Source organism: Equus quagga, unplaced genomic scaffold (assembly GCF_021613505.1).
Source record: "Equus quagga isolate Etosha38 unplaced genomic scaffold, UCLA_HA_Equagga_1.0 205_RagTag, whole genome shotgun sequence".
Taxonomy (NCBI): Eukaryota; Metazoa; Chordata; class Mammalia; order Perissodactyla; family Equidae; genus Equus; species Equus quagga.
In genome coordinates this window covers 342,767-366,873 of record NW_025798762.1, presented here as the reverse complement: position 1 = coordinate 366,873, position 24,107 = coordinate 342,767, and the positions used below count along the sequence as shown (strand labels likewise).

The 24,107-nt window shown below is 37.9% G+C and overlaps 1 protein-coding gene across 1 annotated transcript; it reads left to right on the top strand.

Annotated features, from left to right (window-relative positions):
- The first annotated feature begins 1,546 nt into the window (after positions 1-1,546).
- LOC124233567 (zinc finger CCCH domain-containing protein 15) lies at positions 1,547-23,735 on the top strand. The gene is made up of 10 exons (XM_046650709.1): positions 1,547-1,836; positions 10,349-10,450; positions 15,041-15,152; positions 15,808-15,960; positions 16,392-16,483; positions 17,878-18,060; positions 19,887-20,033; positions 20,199-20,300; positions 21,054-21,177; positions 22,916-23,735. The coding sequence occupies exons 1-10, from the start codon at positions 1,762-1,764 to the stop codon at positions 23,104-23,106; spliced, it is 1,281 nt and encodes a 426-aa protein (XP_046506665.1). The 5' UTR covers positions 1,547-1,761; the 3' UTR covers positions 23,107-23,735.
- Positions 23,736-24,107: the final 372 nt, after the last annotated feature.

Sequence of the window (24,107 nt, the reverse complement as noted above, 5' to 3'; positions counted from 1 at the left end):
ACAGTAGAAGGCTATTAAGAACTATGAACCTGCAGCCACTGTTATAATTTATGAGATTTTAGATTCCTTATAATTTCTCCCTATTTGTTACTTATAATTCATCGGTTTTATAAGAACGATTACGGGTAAAATTCTTCAAAAAAAACAAATGGCCCAAAGTATCTTTGGGGGCACTAAAAAGAGGAAGCTAAGGTAACTACATTCCACCCCCACAGTAAAGGCGAGGATCCCCAAAGAATCAAATAGATTATAATACTGAGTAAAGACGGAAGCAGGCTGGGTCCCTCTGTCCTCTGACAAGAACAACTACAAAAATAACAAAAGATAAACGAGGAAGTAAGTAAGTAAAAGACAGGGGAGTCTATCAACCTGGGATAGGAGCCCAGATGTAGTAAACTCCCTGTGTGTGTATATATATACATACACAGACACACACATACTTGCGATTCTTTGGCATTAGTTCATGTAGAAAATTACTAAGCAAATACTCAATTGCAGTAATTAAAGGGACTTGTAGTTTACTCCTTATGCGAATTAATGAAAATGATTAAAAACTCATCTAGAAAGATGATTCTTGGGCTCCACAATGCTCCCTAAAAGATACAGTTTAGACAATAATCACGGAACAAAAGTAACAGCCAAGTAATGTACATATTTAAAAGACAGTATTTTGGTTTGTACAAATATCAACGGGCCCCATTCATTCAAGTATCTTTTCAAACAAGACCTACTGTTGTAACGTTAGCGATAGGCATTTAGACTTTAAAGTCAGACTGCTGAAGTGAGAATCCCTGCCTCAGCCTTTTACATAACCTTGGGCATGTTTCTTCCTTTGTGTTTCATCTGTAAAATGTGAAGAGTAACAATTCCTACCTCAATGTCGTTGAGTAACTATATGAAATAATGTGTGCAATATGCCAAGGAGTTTCTGGACTTCTCAAGCACTTAATGAAGGCTGTCGAGGTGTGCTCTCCATTCTCAAATTAGGTTTGGTTAATTTCACATTGCAAAAGAGTTTTTAGGAATCATCTAGGCACTTTCCTAAAATCTGAAAATAACTTGATAAATATAGTAGGTCAGAATTCAAGTGTCTTCTCTGGGCCGCCATCCCTGGCGCTCTTCAAATGAAAGAAATTTTTTTCCTTTCTTGATAAATCTTCGCAGAAACCTAAAGCACACAGCACTCACCAGCCGGCCAACCCTGCCCTTCCAAGACAAGAGAAGGAGGGAACTGCGCCCGCCCACCAAGCAGCCTCGAGTGGCTGCGGCTTCTCAGTGGTCACTCAGGATGGGGGTGGTACAGGCAGGACCAGCAGGACAAACCTTCACTCGAGGCGGAGACGGACAAAAAGAGTCACCCATACTCGGCGAAAGGGAACGCGTAGGAAAGACACAAGTGCAGTGGGTTCCAACCCGCTTGCCCGGATTCGCCCTCAGGCCTGCCGCAACCTGGAAGCCAGGTGAACTACATCACGTGTGACGCACGGTCATTTTCCCACGTTCCGTCCCTGCCCCCTCCGTGCCGGCAGCGGCAAAAGCGCACGCGCAGCTCTGCTTCCGGGCCCCTCTCCTCGCTACCCACAATGCTCAGCGGCATCGACCTGTCGCAAAGGCCGCGTTTCGGCGGCGAGTGAGCGACTAGCTTTCCGTGCGGTGCAGGGCGACGGCCGCCCGCGTCTTCCTCCTCCTGTTGCCGCAGGGCCGGGTCCCCTGAGGGTGTCCAGCTGCGCTTAAGTCTGGCAGGTGCCACCTGTCTCCGCAATGCCCCCCAAGAAACAGGCTCAGGCCGGGGGCAGCAAAAAGGCGGAGCAGAAAAAGAAAGAGAAGATTATCGAAGTGAGTACCCACCCCCTCCCCCACTCACGCCGCGAGCCCTCAGGGAAGCAGCCTCCCGGTTCCGCGCTGCCCGGTTCCTGCTCGCGTCTTCCGGGGCCACGTGTCCCTCCCTGTGGCTCTGGGTGACCCACTGCCCCTTCTCCCGTCCCCTGATGACGCTCGCTGCCTCTCATCGCCTCAGTGACGCTGCTGGCGCCCCCGCGCCCAGCCTTTGCTTCTCCGCCCACACGCCCGCCTTCCCGACCCTGGTGCGCCACCATCCCCTCGATGCCCGCCACAGGGTTTTGTCCTTCGCTAGTCCTCAAAATTGAAGACGTTTCTAGGCTTGTGTTTTAAAGAAAACGCTGCACGGGCTCAGGCCAGACTCTCTGTGGAAGGCCGATTTATGACGAGCCTTTGTGTCCTTTTTTTTTTTAACCCATCACCTAAGAGTAGTAGTTACTTCTTTCAAGCCAACATACTGGTGCTTCGTGCCTTTTTTTTAAAAAAAAAACCCATCTTTAAAACTGTTTCAAGTTCCATAAGGAGTGGGGGTTTCATTCAGGTCGCAGTCCACCGTCTTGTACATAGCACTTGATACATATATTCAGAATTAATAACGCTCTAAAAGGGATTAGGTTTCGGTGCCACTACGTATGTTAAGTGCCCTATCGGAATTTATGTACGTGTTTGTCTGTATGATTATACATATGTGTACGTTTAGTGCTTTAACGTGAAGCCTCTAATGGCTGAGAAACGCTATTGACGTTCTTAAATGTTTTGTCTTCTAACGACTGTATCAGTTTCTTAAAGAGAATGATCCATATTTGAGATTACATAAATGTATCATATAGCTCCCAACCATATATTTCTTCCCTCGATTTCTGCTATTAATCCTTCTGATAAATAGTTCCTCGTGTGCTCTGGATGTAATTGGAAAAAGCCATGACCGTTTTCCTGCATGAGGTACATCTGAATAATAGAAAGTCTTTTGTGGAATAGTTACTTGTTATTAGAATGCGACCCATATGCATCTTGGGTGTTTTGAAATGAGATGCTTATTTACAAATGATTGTTTTTAATATTTGGTGTTTATAGCCTTGAAAAATAACAGTGAAAGCCCTCAGGGCTTCATTGTGTAAAGCTAATCAGATCTTGTCTTTGTCGATTTTCACATAAAGTTTTGTTGAGGAAGATTCACCCTGAGCTAACATCTGTGTCATTCTTCCTCTGTTTTTTAGTATGTGGGCCACCAGCACAGCATAGCCCCTAACAGAGTGGTCTAGGTCTGCTCCTGGGAATCGAACTTGGGCCTCCTAAGCTGAGCACGCCAAACTTTACCACTAGGCTTCTGGGGCTGACCCCCAATTTTCACATAATTTTTTAAGTTGCTGATTTGACTTAACCAACATACAAAGAATTCTAGTAGCCTTGGCCAAGTTCCAACTCTGAAGCTGTATTTTTATGCCAGTTGGTACTAGTTAGAACTGTCGTGAAGTAGCATAGCTAGCAATTTAAAAACAGAATGACTGTCATCTTCACACCTGTGTCTGCTATCACCTTTTTGAACAATCTATACTCCTGGCACTTTGGTAGATCTCGGGATGGTCATCTGATGGCTTTAGTGCAGTGTAAACCAAGGGCATTTTTAGGGATGATGTTTTACTTGTCCGTTTCCTTTACTGAGGTTGAATTAACATGGTAGACCGTCATGCAAAGTAAGACTCCCATATAGGTGTGAAATGAAATGTTATGTGACAATTTACAGTACTCTTTATGTATTATTGAGCTTTACTGTATGCACTTGTTTTATTTTTAATTGGTAGAACTGGTTATTTTAGTTTTAGGGAATTATACATGAAAGTAATTTAATAGTATCCCATCAACTAAAAATGATAGGTATATGGCTCCATTCATCTTGTAACAAGGTTATTTTTAAGGTAAAGAGAAAGCAACTTTAGTTTCTTTAGTGAAGAATTTGCCAAAGAAAAGTGCAAAATAAGACAGCTACATTTTTTAACTCAACAAAAATATCCTAACAGAGTTGTGAAATTAAGCCTTGGGTTTTTTCCCCTACATTTAACTTATATGATTGCTTTTTTTTTTTAAATGGTGGTGAGGTTTTGCAGACTCAAGTGTACTGCATAGATACCTGGTACCATGGAGAGCTATAAAAATATTGTGAATTGTAGTGTTAAGTTACATCATTTGTTGTAAAACTAGATTTATAGAGAATATTCTATTATCCAGCCTCGTTAGGAAACAGTATATTCCACTTTATTCAGTACTATAGGTGACTCTTTTTTTTAACTTCCCTAAAGCTATAGCATGTCTCAATGGTTATTGCAAGGAGTTAAGGAGAGGTATAACAGGCTTCTGAGTTGCGTTTCATACAGAACAGGACTTATATCAATTTTTGTGTAAATTTGTACAATTCCAGTTACTAGAAAGGGTTATTACCAAAGCACTTGAAAGGCAAAGTTAAATGTATTTTTATGACAAACTTTTTTGTGTGGAGGAGGATTAGCCCTGAGCTAACAGCTGCTGCCAATCCTCCTCTTTTTGCTGAGGAAGACTGGCCCTGAGCTAACATCCGTGCCCATCTTCCTCTACTTTATATGTGGGATGCCTAGCACAGCATCGCTTTACAAGCAATTCCATGTCTGGACCCAGGATCCAAACCGGCAAACCCTGGACCACTGAAGCGTAATGTGTGAACTTAGCCGCTGTGCCACCGGGCCAGCCCCAGTGACAAACTTATAATGAACATAATTGAAACATGGTTCATACTGGTTATTGATCTTTATGACTATCATAATTTTTGTCGAAAAATATTTCTTTATAATCTGTTTTGACGTGTAAAGACTAGTATTTATTTCAGAGTCTGGTTAATTTGGTGAGGTTTTGTAGAAATATGACCTGAAATTCTAAGTTGGTCAAAAATTGATAGTGGAACATACGAGTTTAAGCAGCACTTTTGGATAGACTTTAGAATAGGTGGTTGCCCTGCCTACCTGTCCCCTCTTCAGTACTTCTCTTGCTCCCGCTCCCACCACCATGGGCGCTTACTATAGAAAAACAACAGCAGCATATAGCTTTTGAGAACTCTAAGGAAAGGAAATAAAAAGAGGCATGAGAGACAGCATAATTTAATGAAAGAAGCACCAGCTTTGGGGTCAGATAGACCTGGGTTTGAGTCCGTATTTCAAATTAAAATTTCAAACTGTAGTTTTAGGCAAGTTACAATGACCTACCTGAACCACAGTTTCTTATCAGCAAAGTGGAGCTACTTCCTCTGTTACAGAGCTGTAGGTTAAATGAGATGACATGTAAAACACTTGACATATGGTAGATATTCAGTAAATGGTAGCTGTCGTTATTAATATTGTAAGAACTGGCTAAGGGTAATAATAATCTGACTAAACTGCATTGTCTATGCAGTGCTTACTTTCTGTCACTTGAAATAATTTCCTTACATTCCCTGCATTTTTTTCTTTCCCTGTTGGGAGTCCCCAAAATTTCATGAATTCATTTGCATTAGTAAGTATTTTCTTTCTAAGGTGAGTCTGTCAAAAATGGTTATAATTCTGTTAGACACAGCTGTCCCAAATGGCATATACTATTTTCTTTCATATAGCTAAAATTTAATAAATTGAAGTCAGCTTTGAAAAGTAGAAGGTTTGATTATGAAAAGGGAGAAATAATCTTTGGGTTTAGGGCAAGCAAATAAAGGATGTCCTGCTAAGGACTTGTAGCAGCAAGGAAGTAGTAATAGAGACCGATAGAGACGGGATCCAGGTGTGTAAAGGATGAAGCCAGAGAAATGATTGATTGCCAATGAAAAATTTCAACCAAGGTCAACTGTTGATTCCTTGAAGCTTCATTAACCAGCTGCAGAATATCCATTGAATGGATGGATAACAGAAGTACATTAGACAGTGCATGTGAGGGAAGAGTAATGAGGTAAAACAGTGCCAGCCTCTGTGTACCCTAGTGTCCTGAAAGGTAGACTCCTGTTATCTTGGAGCACTATTCATTATTGACCTGTCCTCCCACCCCCTTCCTTTTTTCAAACATCTTATTTTAAGGAGTGGAGGCAGGCCTGTAAAAGAAGCAGGATTACTTAAGGGTGGGAGGGGGAGAAAGGGTCAGTTTTAAGTGAAGTCTGGAATTCACTGGCTGTTCCGGCTCCTGGAGCCTCAGGGAGCCATCCTTTTCTTAGAGTTACTACCTGCTTTCTAAACTCCTTTATATTCAGTTTTCCAAGTCTGAAATACACAGAGTTCCTTCCTTATAACCTAACTTTGTTAATCCAGCTAGAATCACTGTTTCCCTCATTTTATTTTAACCGTGATGTGGGATCGATTGTAACCTCCAGTCTTCCCACGTCATATCCTCCCATCCCCAAATCTAGGTTAGTTTTTAGGTATGGGTCTGTCCTAAGGTCCAGAAAAAGGAAGGAAACCCTTTTTGAAGTACCCAAATTTGCAAACCATCCTATTTTCAAGAGGCACTGTTGGTGTCCCAGATCTACACTGTGGTATTCAGAAAGCTTTTTGTGTACCAACTGGCCCAATAACCGGACTAGGTTTCTCTGCGAAGTAGTTTTTCGTGGTAGAAAGACTAAAGACTTTGCTTGGAGTCCAGTACACCTTGGTTCAAATATCATCTGTGTCACTTAATAGTTAACACTTACTGGGCCAAAGGTCTCAGTATTTGGGGAAAGGAGAGATGAGAAAAAAGCCACCTACAAGTGATAAATTTACCCAGCTCCTTTCATTCTCCCAGGGAGATAAGTAGTAGTACCCTTTTTACAATTGAGGAAAGAGGCACAGAGGTTAAATAATTTGCCCAAGATTACTGAACTGGCAAGTGGCAGAGCCAGAATTCAAACCCAGGAAGTCTGGCTCCAAAGTCCTTGCTGTTAACCGCTGTGTTATACTGTCTCTTCATACTAAATCTTTTAATTTTCACAACAATCCTAAGAGGTTAGAGTGAGTCCCAGTTTACAAATAAGAGAACTGGCAAAGAAGGTAATTTACCTGGTTCTGTTTAGGGTTAGAATTTGGGCAGTCTGACTCCAGAGCTTATATTCTTAAATTTTTACACTATAGAGCCTGCCCGTTATTAGCAGTATTACTTCAAAAGAATTGTTGGAAGTTTCTGGATTTCAGTATCCACATTTACAGAGTGAGATGATAGTACTTCATAGAACTGTTAAGAGGATTTAATAAAGTATATATTCAGAAGTTTATGTTTAGTGAATGCTAGATAAATAAGTATCCCCTATCTCTGTGGAAAAAATTTCAGAGCTCTAACCTTAGAGACTTTCAAAACATAGCTCATTCATTATCTCTTTAGACTGGTTAATTATGTGCTAAAGGAGTGTAATTAAACCTGAAAAACTGTTTTTCTTCTGGGATCTGGAGATTATACGCATACCTCTATCAGAAGCTGTTTTCATGAATACTTTCTCTTCTAGTTGGCCAGGTTCTCTTAAAGTACTTTTTTCTTTCCTGAGTCTTCATGTATCATTATCTATCGTATTATTTGGCCTTGTTTATGGATGTTTGCTTGTTCTCTATGGTTACATAGGGACATAGATTGAACCCCATTTATGCTCTTCTTTAGTGAGGCATATGTAAATGCTGTTGCACTTTGCTCCTAATAATATTTTTATCTAGAGTTTTCCATCCCTCCCATGAAAGCTCATGTTTTGTAAAAGGAAAGTACAGTCGGCCCTCCATATCCACAGATAGAAAAGCCTACAAAGGCCTGTGGTAGTTGCGTCTGCACTGAATCTATACAGACATTTTTTTCTTCTCATTATTCCCTAAACAATACAGTATAACAACTATTTATGTAGTATTTACATTGTATTAGGTATTATAAGTAATCTAAAGATGATTTAAAGTATACAGGAGGATGTCCATAGATTAAATGCAAATATTGTGCTATTTTATATAAGGGACTTGAGTGTTCGTGGATTTGGGTATCTGCAGGGGTCCTGGAACCAATCCCCTGAGGATACCAAGGGACGATTGTATAGCATTTCACACCTGGTAGCTGCATATGATCATTTCTGTCCATATGCCACATTATCCTTGACCATCTTTTCTTCTAATTGGATTGTGTTAAACTCTTATGTTTAAAAACAAGGGAAGCCAGCCATAAAAATCTCACTGCAGGGAATTTCAACTTGGATGTGCCTCTGACTACCTTTTTTATATGTATAACCTATAGAAAATTCATGTAGAACTTTTTAATATGGGATATTAAAACATGAGATAGATGGGGCCAGCCCAGTGGTGTAGTAGTTAAGTTCACATGCTCTGCTTTAGTGGCCCAGGGTTTGTGGGTTCAGATCCTGGGTGTGGACCTAGTACCACTGGTCAAGCCACACTGTGGCAGCATCCCACATAAAAAAAAATAAAGGAAGATTGGCACAGATGTTAGCTCAGGGCCAGTCTTCCTCACACACACTCACAAACTTGAGATAGGCATTTAAGTAGGGGAAAGTGAAGTTTTGGTATATGGATGGATATGGATGCAATGCATAAAGAGATATTTCCCAATGAGAAATAAGCTTTTAGAACTAAAACCCTCTTAAGAACGTAGAACTAAAACCTTCTTAAGAATGTAGAATGGTAAATAAAAAAATAAAAGAATGCAGAAAGGGCTATTTTATTGGTTTGAGATGCTATAAAATTATGTTGTGTGGGATGTTTTCAAATACTTACCCTATCAATACTGTTTTCCATTTCCAACTTGTCCACGTAGGTATGCAAGTATTCTGTACTTATGATATTCTTCCCATTACCACGTCCCTTCCCTTAGAAATAACCAAAATAAAGACTTTAAAATGGCCACTTAATTTATTTCAGACTGAATGCCTCTCAGAGGATCTCAGGTTACTTTCAAAAGTTCTGTGAAATTAGGAGACATCTATAATTTTGAACTTCAACAAATGAAGATTGATAGTGGATAGATGAGTTGGTGTCTGGCCTAGTAGAGCAAAACAGTCAGGCCTGAGTTGCCCACCTAGGAGTGTGCTATTGAGAAGCAAGTGGATTTGCTGTGCAGAATTCCAGGGAAGTCCAGCTGTGGGAGGCACTAGGTAATGCAGAAGGAGAGACGCTGAAAACTAGGGCCCTAAAAGTGTGAAAATAGCCGATAGTTCCTGTCTGCTACCACTCAGCCACATGATTACCCCTGCAAGAAACAGGAGGGGAGAAAAATAAGTCACGAGGCCTCTCTGCTTCTGGAACTCTAGGCACAGAGGAGGAGGGAGGGTGCTTAAAATGTGAGCCTGAAAATGGCCACTAAGGAGTCTGTGCAGTAAATGAAGAGGGACCTTCTTTCAACTGCTCTCCTCTCCAGTCCTTTAGCCAAGCTTATTGCTCTCCCAGCTAGAGGATCCTTCTCCAGAAAAACAGAAAAGACAGAGAAAAAGACTTCAGATGCCAGTGTTCGGTGGTTTCCTGACAGCCTTACCACCCATTCACCTTAGTGGGGAGCCCACTAGTCAAGCCTCCTGTATTAGTTTCCTAGGGCTACCATAAGAAATTGCCACAAACGAGGTGACTTAAAACAACAGACATTTATTCTTTCACAGATGTGGAGGCTAGAAGTCTGAAATCAAGGTCTAGAAGGGCCATGCTTCCTCTGAGTGCTCTAGGGAAGAATCCTTCCATGCCTCTTCCTGGTTTCTGGTGGCTTTTGGCAGTCCTTGGTTTGTGGCTGCCTCACTCCCCTCTCTGCCTCTTTCTTCACATTGCCTTCTCTGTGTCTGTGTGTCCTTTTCTCTCTTCTTATAAAAATACCTGTCATTGGATTAAGGGCCCACCCTAATCCAGTGTGACCTCATCTTAATCATTACATCTGCAAAGATCTATTTCCAAATAAAGTCACATTCTGAGTTTCCAGGTAGACATGAATTTTAGGGGAATGCTATTCAACCCGCTACAGCACCTCCTCCCCCCCCACACACACACACTTGTGCAAAAAACTAGTCTAGAACTTAATGTATCTTCGTATGCAGTATTCCCCAAAATGTGCTCAGTAGTACATAATCCGTCAGAATACTCTGAGGAAAATGCATTCTGAGGGAAAATAAGATTTGGAATTGTTGTCTGCTCAAGGCTCCAGGATATCTGGTGCTTAAGAACAAAAAGCCCTGTTAACCAAGCATTGTCCTAAACTTATTTGACTGTAGGACTTCTTATTCTGATATAACAACTCTGCACATCCTGTAGAACTGATGTTTTCAAACACACTTTGGGGGAAAAAGCAGCATAGAGTAACAGGTTTAATGATAGTTGTAAGTATGTATTGAATTGTAAAAAATCCTGGGTGATGTTTTGAGGTCATTTGTTGCCTTGACTTGATGTTTTAGTACTTTGCATGTCTGTATAGCCTAAGAAAGAATAATTTTCTTATCAATAAGTAAATGAAAGAATGATTTTTAGATATGACTGAAAAAATAGGTAAGAAATTAAATTGGTAACATATTTCTATACTCTTTCTCATTTAGGACAAAACTTTTGGTCTAAAGAATAAGAAAGGAGCAAAGCAACAGAAGTTTATCAAGGCTGTCACTCATCAAGTTAAATTTGGTCAACAAAATCCACGTCAGGTAAATAACTTAAATTTCTGCATTTTCTTCATATGGATGTGATGCAGCATCTGTTACATATAAAATATTTGATATTCTAATTGTATTTCAAAATGGAATCCTACTCTGTAAACTTTTCTGCATCTTGCCATTGTTTCTCAGCGGTACCTCTTAGGTATTCCTCCAAGCCATTTTATATAGCTCTAATTTATTCTAATGGCTGCATGCTATTCTACAATGTCAATGTACTATATACCTCCATTTCACTATTTGCGAGTGATTACTTTATTTCCAGCTTTCTGACACTGAGAACATTTCTACAAGAAATGTCCTTGTACATATGTTCTTACATGTGTTTATGCTTTTATTTCTGTGGCATGAATTATCTGGTGACACTTTTGCAAATTAAGGGAAATGGATTTCTAATCTTAATAAATTAAGTTTGCCTCATCACTTTCCCTGGAGATTGTAATACTTCACATTTTCATTTGCAGTGGGTGAGTTATAGGTACTAAAGTTCTTTTTAATGTTTTTAAATCTGGTAAGTATAAAGTAATACCTCATTTTTACTTTGTTTCCCTCACTACTAGTGACTTTGAGTATCTTTTCATATGCTTGTTGGCTGATTGGGTTTGTATTTCTCTGACTTGCCTATTCAAATCCTTTGCTTTTTTGGTTATTTGTCTTTTCTTGTCAACTTATGGAAGACACCTTTTGTCTGCATTTACGGATAATTTGTGATGTTTCTGTTATATTTTGTTGTACAACAATATTTAGTTTTTGTAATGTCAGATATGTCTAGTTTTCCTTTCAAGTGGTTAAGAGGTCTCCCCTGCCTCTAGATTGTGTGTGTTTTTCCTAGATTTTTTCCCTAATCATTTCACTTTCAGTCTGTAATTTCTCATATAAATTTATTTTGTATGTCACTAAGTTTATTTTCTTGCAAATGAATAACCACTTATACCAGCATCATTTTATCCTACTGAATTGAAATACCACTATTGACATATGTTAAAGTCTCAAATACGTTAAGATCTATTTCTGGATTCTCTTTTCTGTTCTATTTATTGTCTGTCCCTAGACAGTATCACATTGATTTTGATTATAATGGCCTAGTAACATGTTCTATTAGCTACTAAGGCATGTCTTTTCCCCCAGGTGTTACTCTTTTGCTATTTTTCTGGCCGTTCTTAGGCATTTATTCTTCCATATGAATTTTGAAATTATTTTATCCATTTGGCAATTCATTCAAAAAAATTAACCCCATTTTCTTCATGTTCTATAGATCTTCCACTTTCTTGAGTTTAAGATTTTATAGACATGGATCTTTATTTTAGAAAGTACTTTTTTCATCATCCTATCTCCTTTTCCTTAACTTTTGGAAACTCTTTTTTATTTTCCATCTGAAATTATCAGAAATATTATATACTCATGAGATGGGTAACCCCTGTCTGAAACAAATTTCTCTCACTCGTGCTGTCTACAAATTGGTACTTCTAACACTTTCCTTTCTCATACACACAGCTTGATTCCAGAGCCAGAAACTATTCATCTTCCACGCTGCTAACTTAGTAGCCTGGTTTAGTAAAAATGTATGCTCAGGGCTCGGAGTCAGATCACCTTGGGTATGAGTCTCCCATCTTATTTGTTATGTGATCTTAAATTATTTAGCGACGCTGGTCTTTATCTGTATAGTGGAAGGACAGTTAACCCTTGTATGTTCCCTATGGTGATTAAATGGGAAGATAGTGTCTATCTTCTGGTGTAATACAGATGTGTAAGAAGAATTCACGTTCTTCCCTTATCTCCTTTTCAATCCTCTGCCTTCTCCCTCTACTTTTTCTTCTTGTGGGAAGTATATTGACTGATAATTTCAGATTTCACAGACTTGAGAAAGCCATAAGATTTGTGGTCATAGTTAGGTTTGATAGTACATTCAGTATTATATTTTTGATCATTTCTTGGGTACCTGGGCTTTTATCTGCAAACATGAGGTGCTTAACCACCATATTTAATATTGGAAAGGAGCGGCAGTCCTGCTGTTAGAGCTGGGCAAGAGGTGCCCCACCGTAGGCCTTGTGCTGTCGAGGACGACCCTGCTCTGTGTCTTCTTCAAACATAGCTCTCCTCATAGGCAAGGAGTTAGTGAGGCCAAGGGGACATGCCCACCCAGAGTGTGTACTAGCCCCCCTCCACAGCTCAGGGCCTGCGAAAGTCACATTTGCCCATATCCATCTTAGGGTATACTGTGCTGCCAGTATGCCTGAAGTAGTCGAAGGGAGGGTATGTGCCTGGAGCATGGACAGGGCCCAGATCCCTACTGTGTCCGCCTCATCACCTTCCACCTCCTTGCACACACATGGTGGGATGAAACTCAGGGTGGGAAGAGGAGGAGCTGGGAGTTGACTCTTGCTTTACTGCCTTGCTTCAGAGTAGAACTCCGTGGAACCTGAGTGTTTTAAATTTGAACGTGTCTTTCCAGATCATCAGGTATATTTGTCAAGTAGGGATACAAACCATATTTTATTTAACTTTAGTTTGATTTCTAGCTTATAAACATCTGCAAAAATAGTTTGCAGGCCTCTGTTGTATTCTTCCTCTGGGCCCCAGAAACGTATGAGTGGGCCTGATGAGCAAAGTATACTTTTATTAAAAATAGTGACTTAAATTTCTTCTTTTTAAAAATTTTTTCCCATTTTTCTATTTAAGCATACCCACCACATAGTCAGAGTCAGGATTTGGAATGACTTTAACCTTATCATAGCATTTGGCCACTCCCTTCCTGAAATTGCCTCTTCCTTGAATACTTTTTTATCCTAGATTTCTGCCTATTTGTTTGATGTTTCTTGGTCTTTTCAGTGGGCTTTTTATAGATTCTGTTGGCTCATTTAATATTGGTATTCTTCAGAGAACTGTGAACTTTTTTGTCACTTTATTTGCTGTCCTTGAGTGATCACATACACACCCAAAGTTTTAATTGTTATATGTAAGCTGCTATTTCTAAAATCTTTCTCTTGAAATAGACCCTCTCTCCAGAAATCAAGATTCATGTCCAGCTGCCTTCTAAAAAGCTCCACCTAGATGCTCTGTAAGCATCTCATATTCAGTACAGTCATGCACCACGTAATGATGTTTCAGTCAATGACAGATCTCACGTACGACATGGTCCCATAAGATTAGTGCCATATAGCCCAGGTGTGTACTAGTCTGTACCTTCTAGGTTTGTGTGAGTACATTCTGTGATGCTTGCACAACAATGAAATCTTCTAACAGCACGTCTCAGAACATATCCCCATCACTAAGCGACAAGTGACTTTATATCTAAAACTGAGCTCATGTCTTCCTCCTACCCTGAAACCTGTTCCTCCTGTATTCCCTGTCTTGTTTAACAGCACTAACCATACATGTGATAATCCTAGACTATTTCCTCTCTCTTATACTTCATGTCCACTCAGTCACTTAGTTCTATCAGTTCTGTCTCCTTAAGAACTCTGTCTCGCCCCTTTTCTCCCTCCTCTCGACTAATGCCTCTTTGAAGCTCTTATGTTTTCTTGCCTGCAGCAATTGCATCAGCCTCCTACTTTTCCTCGCCTTCATTCTTGGGCTGCTTCTAGTCCATCCTTCACAGAGTTGCCATCGTGATCTTGATATAATACAATCTGATTGTGTCACTGCCTTATTTTAAACCCTTGTCTTATCCTGTCACCTACTGATACAGACCAAACTTCTCATTGGTGTTTCTCATACCTTGTTCCTTCTGGTCCCTGTGTCTTTGCAGTGGCTGGCTGTTTCTGCATTCCTGTTCTTGCCCATCAGAAGAACTGTCCATAAGATATTAGCTCGGTCTAATTTTCTTAGGCATATAGGCATTCCTTGTTCCCAGAGCACCATGTATTATATTATGGTTGTTGACATGTCTGTCTTCCCACTAGATTCTGAGCTTCTTTAAATAAGCATCTTTGTCTTTTCATCTTTGTATTCCCTGTCATCTAACATAGGACCTGACATATAAATGTTTGGATGAATCCTCTAATCATATTAGGTATGTAAATCATATGCTTGGAACTATATCATATGTGATGTTTGTTTTGTTTTGTTGTGTTGATTAATCTCCCACATTGACCTTACCCAACATTTTTCCACAAGGAAAAGTATTTTGGGTGGTTCAGTTCTTTATTATGTGGGACCGCACATTTCAGGATGTTTGCATCTCTCATCTTCTAAACACACCCACATGTTTCTGGGGAGTAGGTTGTTGTCACAAGAAGAAAATCTCAGGTGAGAACCATTTGCTAAAAATGCTGGGCATGTAGCAAATTTAATAAATGCTTATCACTGTAAGTTTTTGAATATGCTTTTAACTTAGCATGGTACCATTCATAGATTTTTTTTTAAAGTCAGCTGCTACAAGATTTGGCAGTTTCATTTAATAGCTTAACCACACCATTTAATACATACTGAAAGGCCCTTGTAACACTGATATTAAAAGGTAAGGACTATATACATGTAAATATAAAAATGTCTTTATGTTAGTGATATTATATACATTACTATATAGTTAAAACTATTATATGAAATCAAATTTACATATTATACCTGGGAATATTATAGGTAGCACAAAGTGAAGCTGAAAAGAAATTGAAGAAAGATGATAAGAAGAAAGAATTGCAAGAGCTAAATGAGCTGTTCAAACCTGTAGTTGCTGCTCAAAAAATAAGTAAAGGTAAACTTTAAATTTCAGAAATGTTGTTTTATCAAATGTAATTTATGTTTAAAAACTCTTAATTTGTTTCAGTGTGTTTTCTTCAGCATATAAACCAATTGTGTCTACTGTGAAAATGATACTCCCTTTGTCAGAATTACCTATATTAATTACTTTCTTAATGGTTCCTTTATATATGTCCACAGCTATGTCATTGTACAATTAAAACTCCAGCCATTAGCCCCTGATTTATGTCAAAATTAAGAATTCAGGCAGCCTACTAGTTGATTTATAATATCCAGTCTTTGGTAGTAGCCAAGGCAGACCTATGGTTGTATGAAGTCAGTCTCAAACTCTTGGCTGTATGCCTCTGTTTATGTTTCTCTTTTGCCTCCTGCCTCATTGACTCCAACTAGACAAGTAACTGTGCAGTAACCTATGTGTTTGATTTACCACCCCCTGCCCCCTTGTTTGGTAAGAATAAAAGAAACAGAATGGATATAAAATACTATAGAAAGAACTTAAATGTCTTACTAATCACCTATACGTAGTATTTTCCTTTCAGATTAGTGAATGGAAAATAGCAAGTTAACCAAAAGTAATTATATCTCAGGTGGAAGCTATACTTTATGATCTGTCTGATTGTAACGCAAATACTAAATGCCCCTTAACATAGGTGCAGATCCCAAATCTGTGGTATGTGCGTTCTTCAAGCAAGGACAGTGTACTAAAGGAGATAAGTGTAAGTTCTCTCATGACTTGACTCTGGAGAGAAAGTGTGAAAAGCGAAGCGTTTACATTGATGCAAGAGATGAAGAACTTGAAAAAGGTATTTTTTTTTTAAGTAAATAGCTATTAGTTTTGGTTTGTTGTTACAAAAATATTTAGTACCTTGAAGAATATTTTGGTCTTAGTAGGACAAACCTCAGTAGGTTTGTAAAGAATGATTATTATTTTCCAGTAAATCTGAACTTACCACATTATGCCCTTTAGTTAAGTAAATGAAGATGTTTTAAAGTCAGTGACTTATTTGGATTTGTTTCTCACCCTTTCTTCTAGTATTACCTTCTCATTTGCCTAAACTACTTAAGATTTTGGTGAATAATCTTACAACAGTGTTTATTCCTACCTTTGGTGTATTAAAGAAAATGTGTTAGGTCATAAGTCTTAGAATACAGCTTTCTTGTCTAAGGAGATATGCGATGTGGTTTGGGAACAGTAAAATTACAATATTTAGTCTTCATATCTCCTTTTATTTAGATACTATGGATAATTGGGATGAGAAAAAACTGGAAGAAGTAGTGAACAAGAAGCACGGTGAGGCGGAAAAGAAAAAACCAAAAACTCAAATAGTATGTCCTTTTCTTGAATTGAGTTGCTGTGGTATTTATCATTAGGGAGAATTATGTGGCAAGGTATTTGCTGCTGTTTTCTACTGGATTATTCTTTAAGTTATTGGATCTTTTTATAAAGATAGGGAACATCAAGCTTTGTTCTTATGCATGTAGGTTATACAAAATTAGATTCTTGTTCAGAAGTAGTCTGAAAATCATGTGACTGAAGTCCTTTAGATGCCATTTTCTGAAGTGACCTTACTTTCTCAAATAGTAGCCAGTCACATACTCAGATAAGAATTCTTCCTTATTTTTTGTGCAAAATGAATAGAGGGAGAACTGTTAAACTAACCCACTTAATTAATAACTTGTTCTATTTTAATGGTGGGGAGACTTACAATCACAAAGGTGAAAATATTGTTACATATGAATTGCAAAATGAGTTTTTGGTAGGTAATGGCCCCTATATTGCAGGAAATGTACTTTTAAAACTTGGTGCCTTATTTCTCAGACCCTGCATTCATGTCCACATATTTATCTGTAGTGCAGGTACAATGAAAAACCTTGCTTGCTAAAATAATTCTAAATACTAGTTTTACTTAGATCTGTTCTGTTTTTTTCAGGAAAGGAATATTGTTTATTAGTTAATTTTTCCTTCTTATTTGCAGAGTTTATTCCCTGAGGCTTCAATACAATTGCATCTTGCACACATTCATGTTTTGAAGGGTCACTATCCTTTGTTTTCCTTTTGTACCTTGCTTCCTTCTTAGATGTAAGAAATTGTCTACAGGGGCCAGCCCCTGTGCCTTGGTATGCTCCACTTTGGCAGCCCAGGTTTGGTTCTCAGGCGTATACCACTTGTCAGCAGACATGCTATGCCGGTGACCCACATACAAAATAGAGGAAGATTGGCACTTGGCACAGGTGTTAGTTCAGGGCGAATCTTCCTCAGCACCAAAAAAAAAAAAAAAAAAAAAAAGTTTATAATTTCAGGTAATTCAAATAGTGTTTATTATTATTACGCATGTGATTAGTTTTTATGAAAGATCAAACCAAAACAAAATCATTGGTTTTATTTTTTATAACCATTTATATATTTTCTCATTTAAAAATCAGACTTTCAGGTTACATTTACAAAGGTTAAACTGAGGCAAGTCCTTTTTGTATAATTTTAAATTTGGAACATTGTTGAAACTAGAAATTTTATATAGATCCTTTCTAAAGGGAATTTACCATTGTATTAAGTATTTTAAGATTAATTTATGTGTGCATTTCTGCACAAAGGATGCTCTGTACATAAGTGGTTTGCCTAGGATGTGAATAAGAATGTAACTTGTTCACATGCTTATGAATTTACCTTGGAAATGAAGTACACTGAGCCAGTACTTGTAATAGTATTATTGTCTCTGTAGGTGTGCAAGCATTTCCTTGAAGCTATTGAAAACAACAAATATGGCTGGTTCTGGGTATGCCCTGGAGGAGGTGATATTTGCATGTATCGTCATGCACTTCCTCCTGGATTTGTATTGAAAAAAGATAAAAAGAAAGAAGAGAAAGAAGATGAGATTTCATTAGAAGATCTAATTGAAAGAGAGGTAACTAGTGTCTTTTTCTTACCGTAAAAAAACTAAAGCAGAGGCCGGCCCCGTGGCCAAGTGGTTAAGTTCCTGTGCTCCGCTTCGGCAGCCCAGGATTGCGCCAGTTTGAATCCTGGGTGCAGACATGGCACCGCTCATCAGGCCATGCTGAGGCAGGACCCACATGCCACAGCTAGAAGGACCCACGACTAAAATATACAACTATGTACTGGGGAGATTGGGGGAGAAAAAGCAGAACAAAAAAAGAAGATTGGCAACAGTTGTTAGGTCAGGTGCCAATCTTTAAAAAAAATTTTTTTTAATAAAAAAACTAAAGCAGTATTTATTGTGAAATTCTAGTATTTACCACTTGGGGGCAATAACATGTTATACAAGGGGAAAAAAATGACATTTCCCAAAGTTGCCTTACTCTACTCTTTAATTATTCTTGTATATCTAAAGTGTAACCCTAACCATAATTATTAGCCAATCCTGACATTAATTTTAGAATTATGAAACAATTTTTAGGTACTAGCCTCTGGCTTATTAAACAAATTGTTTTCATAAGATTGATACAGTAGTATATCACTTCATTAAAATGCTTAATCACTATTCAGACTGACTGAACTTGAAGTTTTAGATGTTTTCCCTGATGTCTTATTTTTTCACCATTTTACTAATCATTAACATGTATGGAAGGAGACAACTCCAACAACTACAGTTTTTCAGTTGTATGTTTTAGTATCACCTGTGGACTCAAAATACTCAATCTGCCGATAGAGGGGAATGACTCTCGAAGAGAATCTTCAGCTACTCATTGCTGGCTCAGCACAAGAGTTTTAATCTATGAGTTGGCAGATGTAGCGCTTGGGAGTGACAAAAATGTTGAGATTATTGGAAATACTAGATTTAGGATTGTGTATTTGAAACTGTATGCATTTTTCCTTGACTTGGATAATCTAAATGTATAAATGTCTCATGTTGGGGTTATATACATTTGTTCTTAAATGGACATGGTTTGGTGTCTCAGACAGGAGGCAATATACTATAAAAGAAAATGTAGGCTTTGGAATCAGGTGTATTTGGGATTATTTGTATCCTGATTCACACACATATTAGCTGTTAACCTTTGGTAAATTTTCCATCACCATCTATTTGCTTATTTGTGGAGAGCGATGTGTTAGCATATGTGTATAAAGCATTTAACACAGAATACCTGGCAGATGTTCACTAAATAGTATTTTTCTGTATGTTTATTACTTGATTATTGGCCCTGAGAAGCAAGTAGTGTTTTTTTGCTTAGTTTTTGCTCATCTCCTGAGGAACACAGATGAAACTTGGATATCATCATGGTGCTTTTCATATTTACTGTTTTCAGCAATTATGTTAAAACAATTTCTCATGACAAGTTTTACTCACTTTCAATTTTGAAAAGAAATCTAGCTTCGAATAATATGTTTTATAATGTTTCTGTCTCTGGACACTCATTTTGCTCATTGCCATGTAAAATAAAAATAAATAAGTTTGGGGCCGTCCTGGTGGCATAGTGGTTAAGTTTGTGTGCTCTGCTTCAGTGGCCCAGGGTTTGCAGGTTCGGATCCCTGGCACAGACCTAGCACGGCTCATCAAGCAATGCCGTGGTGGCATCCCACATAAAATAGAGGAAGATTGGCACAGATATTAGCTCAGAGACAATCTTCCTCACAAAATAAGTAAATCAGTTTATTCTAACCTTAATGTCTTTATAACAGTCATAGGCAAAGACTTAATTGCATTTAGAGAAAACTGTTAAATGCTATTATAGGTGACTTTGAGGGGAAAACTTAACTCTTTTATCTTTGCAGCGTTCTGCCCTAGGTCCAAATGTTACCAAAATCACTCTAGAATCTTTTCTTGCATGGAAGAAAAGGAAAAGACAAGAAAAGATTGATAAACTTGAGCAAGATATGGAAAGAAGGAAAGCAGACTTCAAAGCAGGGAAAGCATTAGTGGTATGTCCCAAAATCACCCAAATAGATTCCTTTATGCTTTCTCTCATTTTATAATTTCTGTGTCGTGCAAGAGTTTATCCTTATTTAATAGGTGTATGTCTAAAATCAGTGACCAAGAAATGTTGGAATTTTGTCCTGAGTTTATATGTTTGTGTATCTGAATAGATCAGTGGTCGTGAGGTGTTTGAATTTCGTCCTGAACTGGTTAATGATGATGATGAGGAAGCAGATGATACCCGTTACACACAGGGAACAGGTGGTGATGAGGTAAGAGAGAGCTTTGGCACCTTGTCTCCTCATGTTGATGGAGAGAAACAACAGAGTGTGGCAATAGAGCGGCATGGTTGAGAGTACCAACTCTGGGCCCCCATTCAAATCCTGACTCTAACCCGGGAAATTCCCTACACTCTAGGCCTCCACCCTCATCTGTAATACCCACATAATGATGAGCCCCACATCACAGGGTACTTGGGAGAATTAAATTAGGTAATAATTTATATTTACTTATAGGTCTTTATAGAAATTAGGACAGTGCCTGGTATATAGTTAAGTGCTTATATATGTTAGCTATAAAAAGTATGTGTTTTATTCTCCCTCTGAAAGAAAAAAGATTTTTGTTTAATATTTTATACTAAAAAAACATAGGACAGAGATTCTAAATAGTACAGAGTAGGGAGCAGGAGACAATAGCAGCGTCAGTTGGTTGGAGGCAAACTTAGTAATAGCAGATGGCTAACTGTTCATTTTTTGTATGGTTATAAAACTCTGACTTATTTGAGTTGAAATATTAGAATATCATACTCGTGTAAAAATGTGATGTCAGAGGAAGAAACTTCAAATATGCCATTGCTATTCTTTTTTCAAGAAGTTTAGAAAAAGTGAATTTTGGCAGTAGTCAATTGTTTGTTTTCAGTTGGCATTAATAATTTGTTTCATTAAAATAAATGTCGCAGGTAAAAGGCAAGTAATTTATGAAAACTTTTTATTAGTAACAACTTTCTTTTCTATATATTTTTAAAGGTTGATGATTCAGTGAGCGTAAATGACATAGATTTAAGCCTGTACATCCCAAGAGATGTAGATGAGACAGGTATTACTGTAGCCAGTCTTGAAAGATTCAGCACATATACTTCAGAAAAGGATGGTAAGTATGCTAACTTTTGTGTAATTCTAAGAACTGGGAATCTGTGCAAAGGGGTTAGACCAGCCTTGGCAAACGTAGATGCCTGCGTGTACCAGACTGGTAACATAAATGTGTGGTTTGGCTGTAGAAATGAGTGGCTGGGTGGATACTGAAGTCATTAACTGAAACTAAAAGGGGACGAAAATGAGTTTAGAAATGTAGCTAATGAGTTCAATTCGAGACCTCATGACTTAGAGATATTTTGGTTATCAAAAGTGGCATTGTCTAGGATACTTTGTGGACATTCGCAGGAGGGAAAGGTTTGAAAGTCATCTGCACTGGTAGCTGAGAGGGAATCAACTCACCTAGGCAGAATACATAGGATGTGAACATTCTAGAACACGCTGCAAAACATCAGTGTTTTAGAGTAGTCAAAAGAGGAAAAGCTTGGGAAAGACACTAAGAAGGACAGAGAAAAATTAAGAAGAGTTTCCAAAAAATCAAGTAGGCTAAGAATTGGAAATAATTCTTAGTTGCAGTTAGGAAAAGAGTTGTAGGAATAGGGTGCCAGTTTTCATTAGGACTGCAGTAATATAAAGAATGAAGACAAAAATCAGTACAGACCACTCATTCTTAAGAACTTTGAGGGGAGACAGGGTCATGGGAAGGGCTTTTTAGGATATGGGAAATCTAAATATATCTGTAGGCCCTAGTAAAAGGATCTGGGAGAGGAGGGAAAATTGAAGATGAAAGGGTATTGGTTATAGAAGCAAGATCTGAAAGTATAAATAATGAGTTCAGTTAAGGGTGAAAATTATAGTTACATCTAATTGTACCTTGAGTAAGGAGTTTGAAGAGAGAAGTAAAAGTTTGGCATGGTTGCTATGAGAGAAAAAGGTAGAAATCAAGGCAAAAGTTGAGCGAGAAAAAGCTAAACCTTATTTTTACAATAAAGGAGTACAAGTATAACTTGAAAAGCTTGACTGCCCTCCTGAGATCTGAAAATGCTGTCAGATTTTATCTTAGTTCCAGTCTGCAGACTCATTTGCTCCTTTTAGAAGTCAGGCTTTGGTGAGAGTAGGCACAATTTCAAGTACTTAGAGGTTATAATCTCCAAGACTGTCATCAGAGATGTTTGAAATAGCAAAAATCTAAATTAGGCTATTAAAAATTGTCTTTGTGTAAATATTGGTGTCACTGAACAAGAAAAAGCAGCATTTTGTTCTCAATAGTTTATAGCCTGTAAGGAAAAGTAGCTGCATAGCCCTAGGTTCTTTTTTCACAACTTGATGACAAGATGAAATGTTTCTGGATTGACACTCATTTACAGCATTACAACTATGTGACTTAACTACTATTTGCAAAACTAAAAGCTAAGTAGCTGCTTATATCATAAACATTTTTAAATTCTATAAACCGTTTATTCAGACAAAATATTATGTGGAAGTTGACTTTTTAAAAACCTAATTGCTAGATCATGTAGGGAACACAAAGTTATATAAGATAAATCTTGCCCTCAAATGTGTGAACCATTAAGCAGTCAGATGTCTACAGTAAAAGACATACTTTATACTAGGTATATATAATTGGTACAAATAAGCTCAGAAAAAGAAAGATCAGCCCTTGTTGGAGTAATCTTAGGGAAGGTTTTCATGGAAGAAGGAAAAGAGGAAGTGTAGTATCAGTCTGTGACTGTCAGTTGCTAATGTAATAGTGTTTTCTGTTTCTAGGCCTTATTGATTTCAATTTTTGTTTTTAGAAAACAAATTAAGTGAAGCTTCCGGAGGTAGGGCTGAAAATGGTGAAAGAAGTGATTTGGAAGAGGACATTGAAGGGGAGGGACAGGAAAATGGAGTCATCGATGCTGTTCCTGTTGATGAAAATCTTTTTACCGGGGAAGATTTGGATGAACTAGAAGAAGAATTAAACACACTTGATTTAGAAGAATGACACCAAACAGTCAAGGAAAAAATTAAGCCGGCTCAGCATGAGTTGAAATTGACTACATTAATATTTTTCCACCTAGAATTCTTCAACAAGATGTTTATTTCCCATGCTGATTCTGGAGGGCTTACTCTTCCTCCAAAAAAGGAATATTCTCCCTACGTCTTGTCTTCTGACTTTGGCTACATCTCATAGTAAGTTCAGAGTAGTTCATGATAAATTGAAAATATAATGGTCATTGCAGAAAATGATTGATTGTTGTAACTGTCCACTCAAGTAGGAAGTGTAACTGCTTTTCCAGCTTTTGATTTTCATTGGGCATGTGTTATTACAAGGACAACATAAATTTAAGTTTAAAATACCCTTCATTTAACAATTTTTAATGAGTGGTTTCATTTCCTTTGTATTCATATGTTTAAAAGACTGCCTAAAATATGAGCACTGTACTTCATAAAGGAAACTACATATGCAGATTCAGTATTGTTTATCTTTGGACAATTAGATGGACATATAAAATGAAACTTCTTTAATCTGACAGGATCAGCTGCAATGCCCTGTGTTAAACTGTTTTAAACTTTTTCCTCTTTTTTGCCAATAAAGTTGTAAATAAAGACCATCATACATTAAAATCCAAATAATGGGCCTTTTTTTTTTTAAGTTTTTCTATGAAAGTTTTCTTAGCATTTCTAGCTTGAGGATTTTAACTTAATATCTCTTATGGTTAGTTAACAATCACAGAAGGCACAAACATTTAAAGGGTTCTCTTAATAGTGATTACAGAACTGTGTAGACTACTGACAGTACTACTGTGAGTTCAGTAACACTTATCTTGAAAAGAGACTACAGTTGATGTTATATGAAAGGGTAATTCATGGACTGATACATCATCAGCCTCATTGAATATCACCTACAGTTGAACCAAACACTACTTAAGCATTGTTGTGGAGATCCATGATGATAGTACATACTAACCTTTGATTACTCTGTTTGAAAGAGTGTAAACAAAT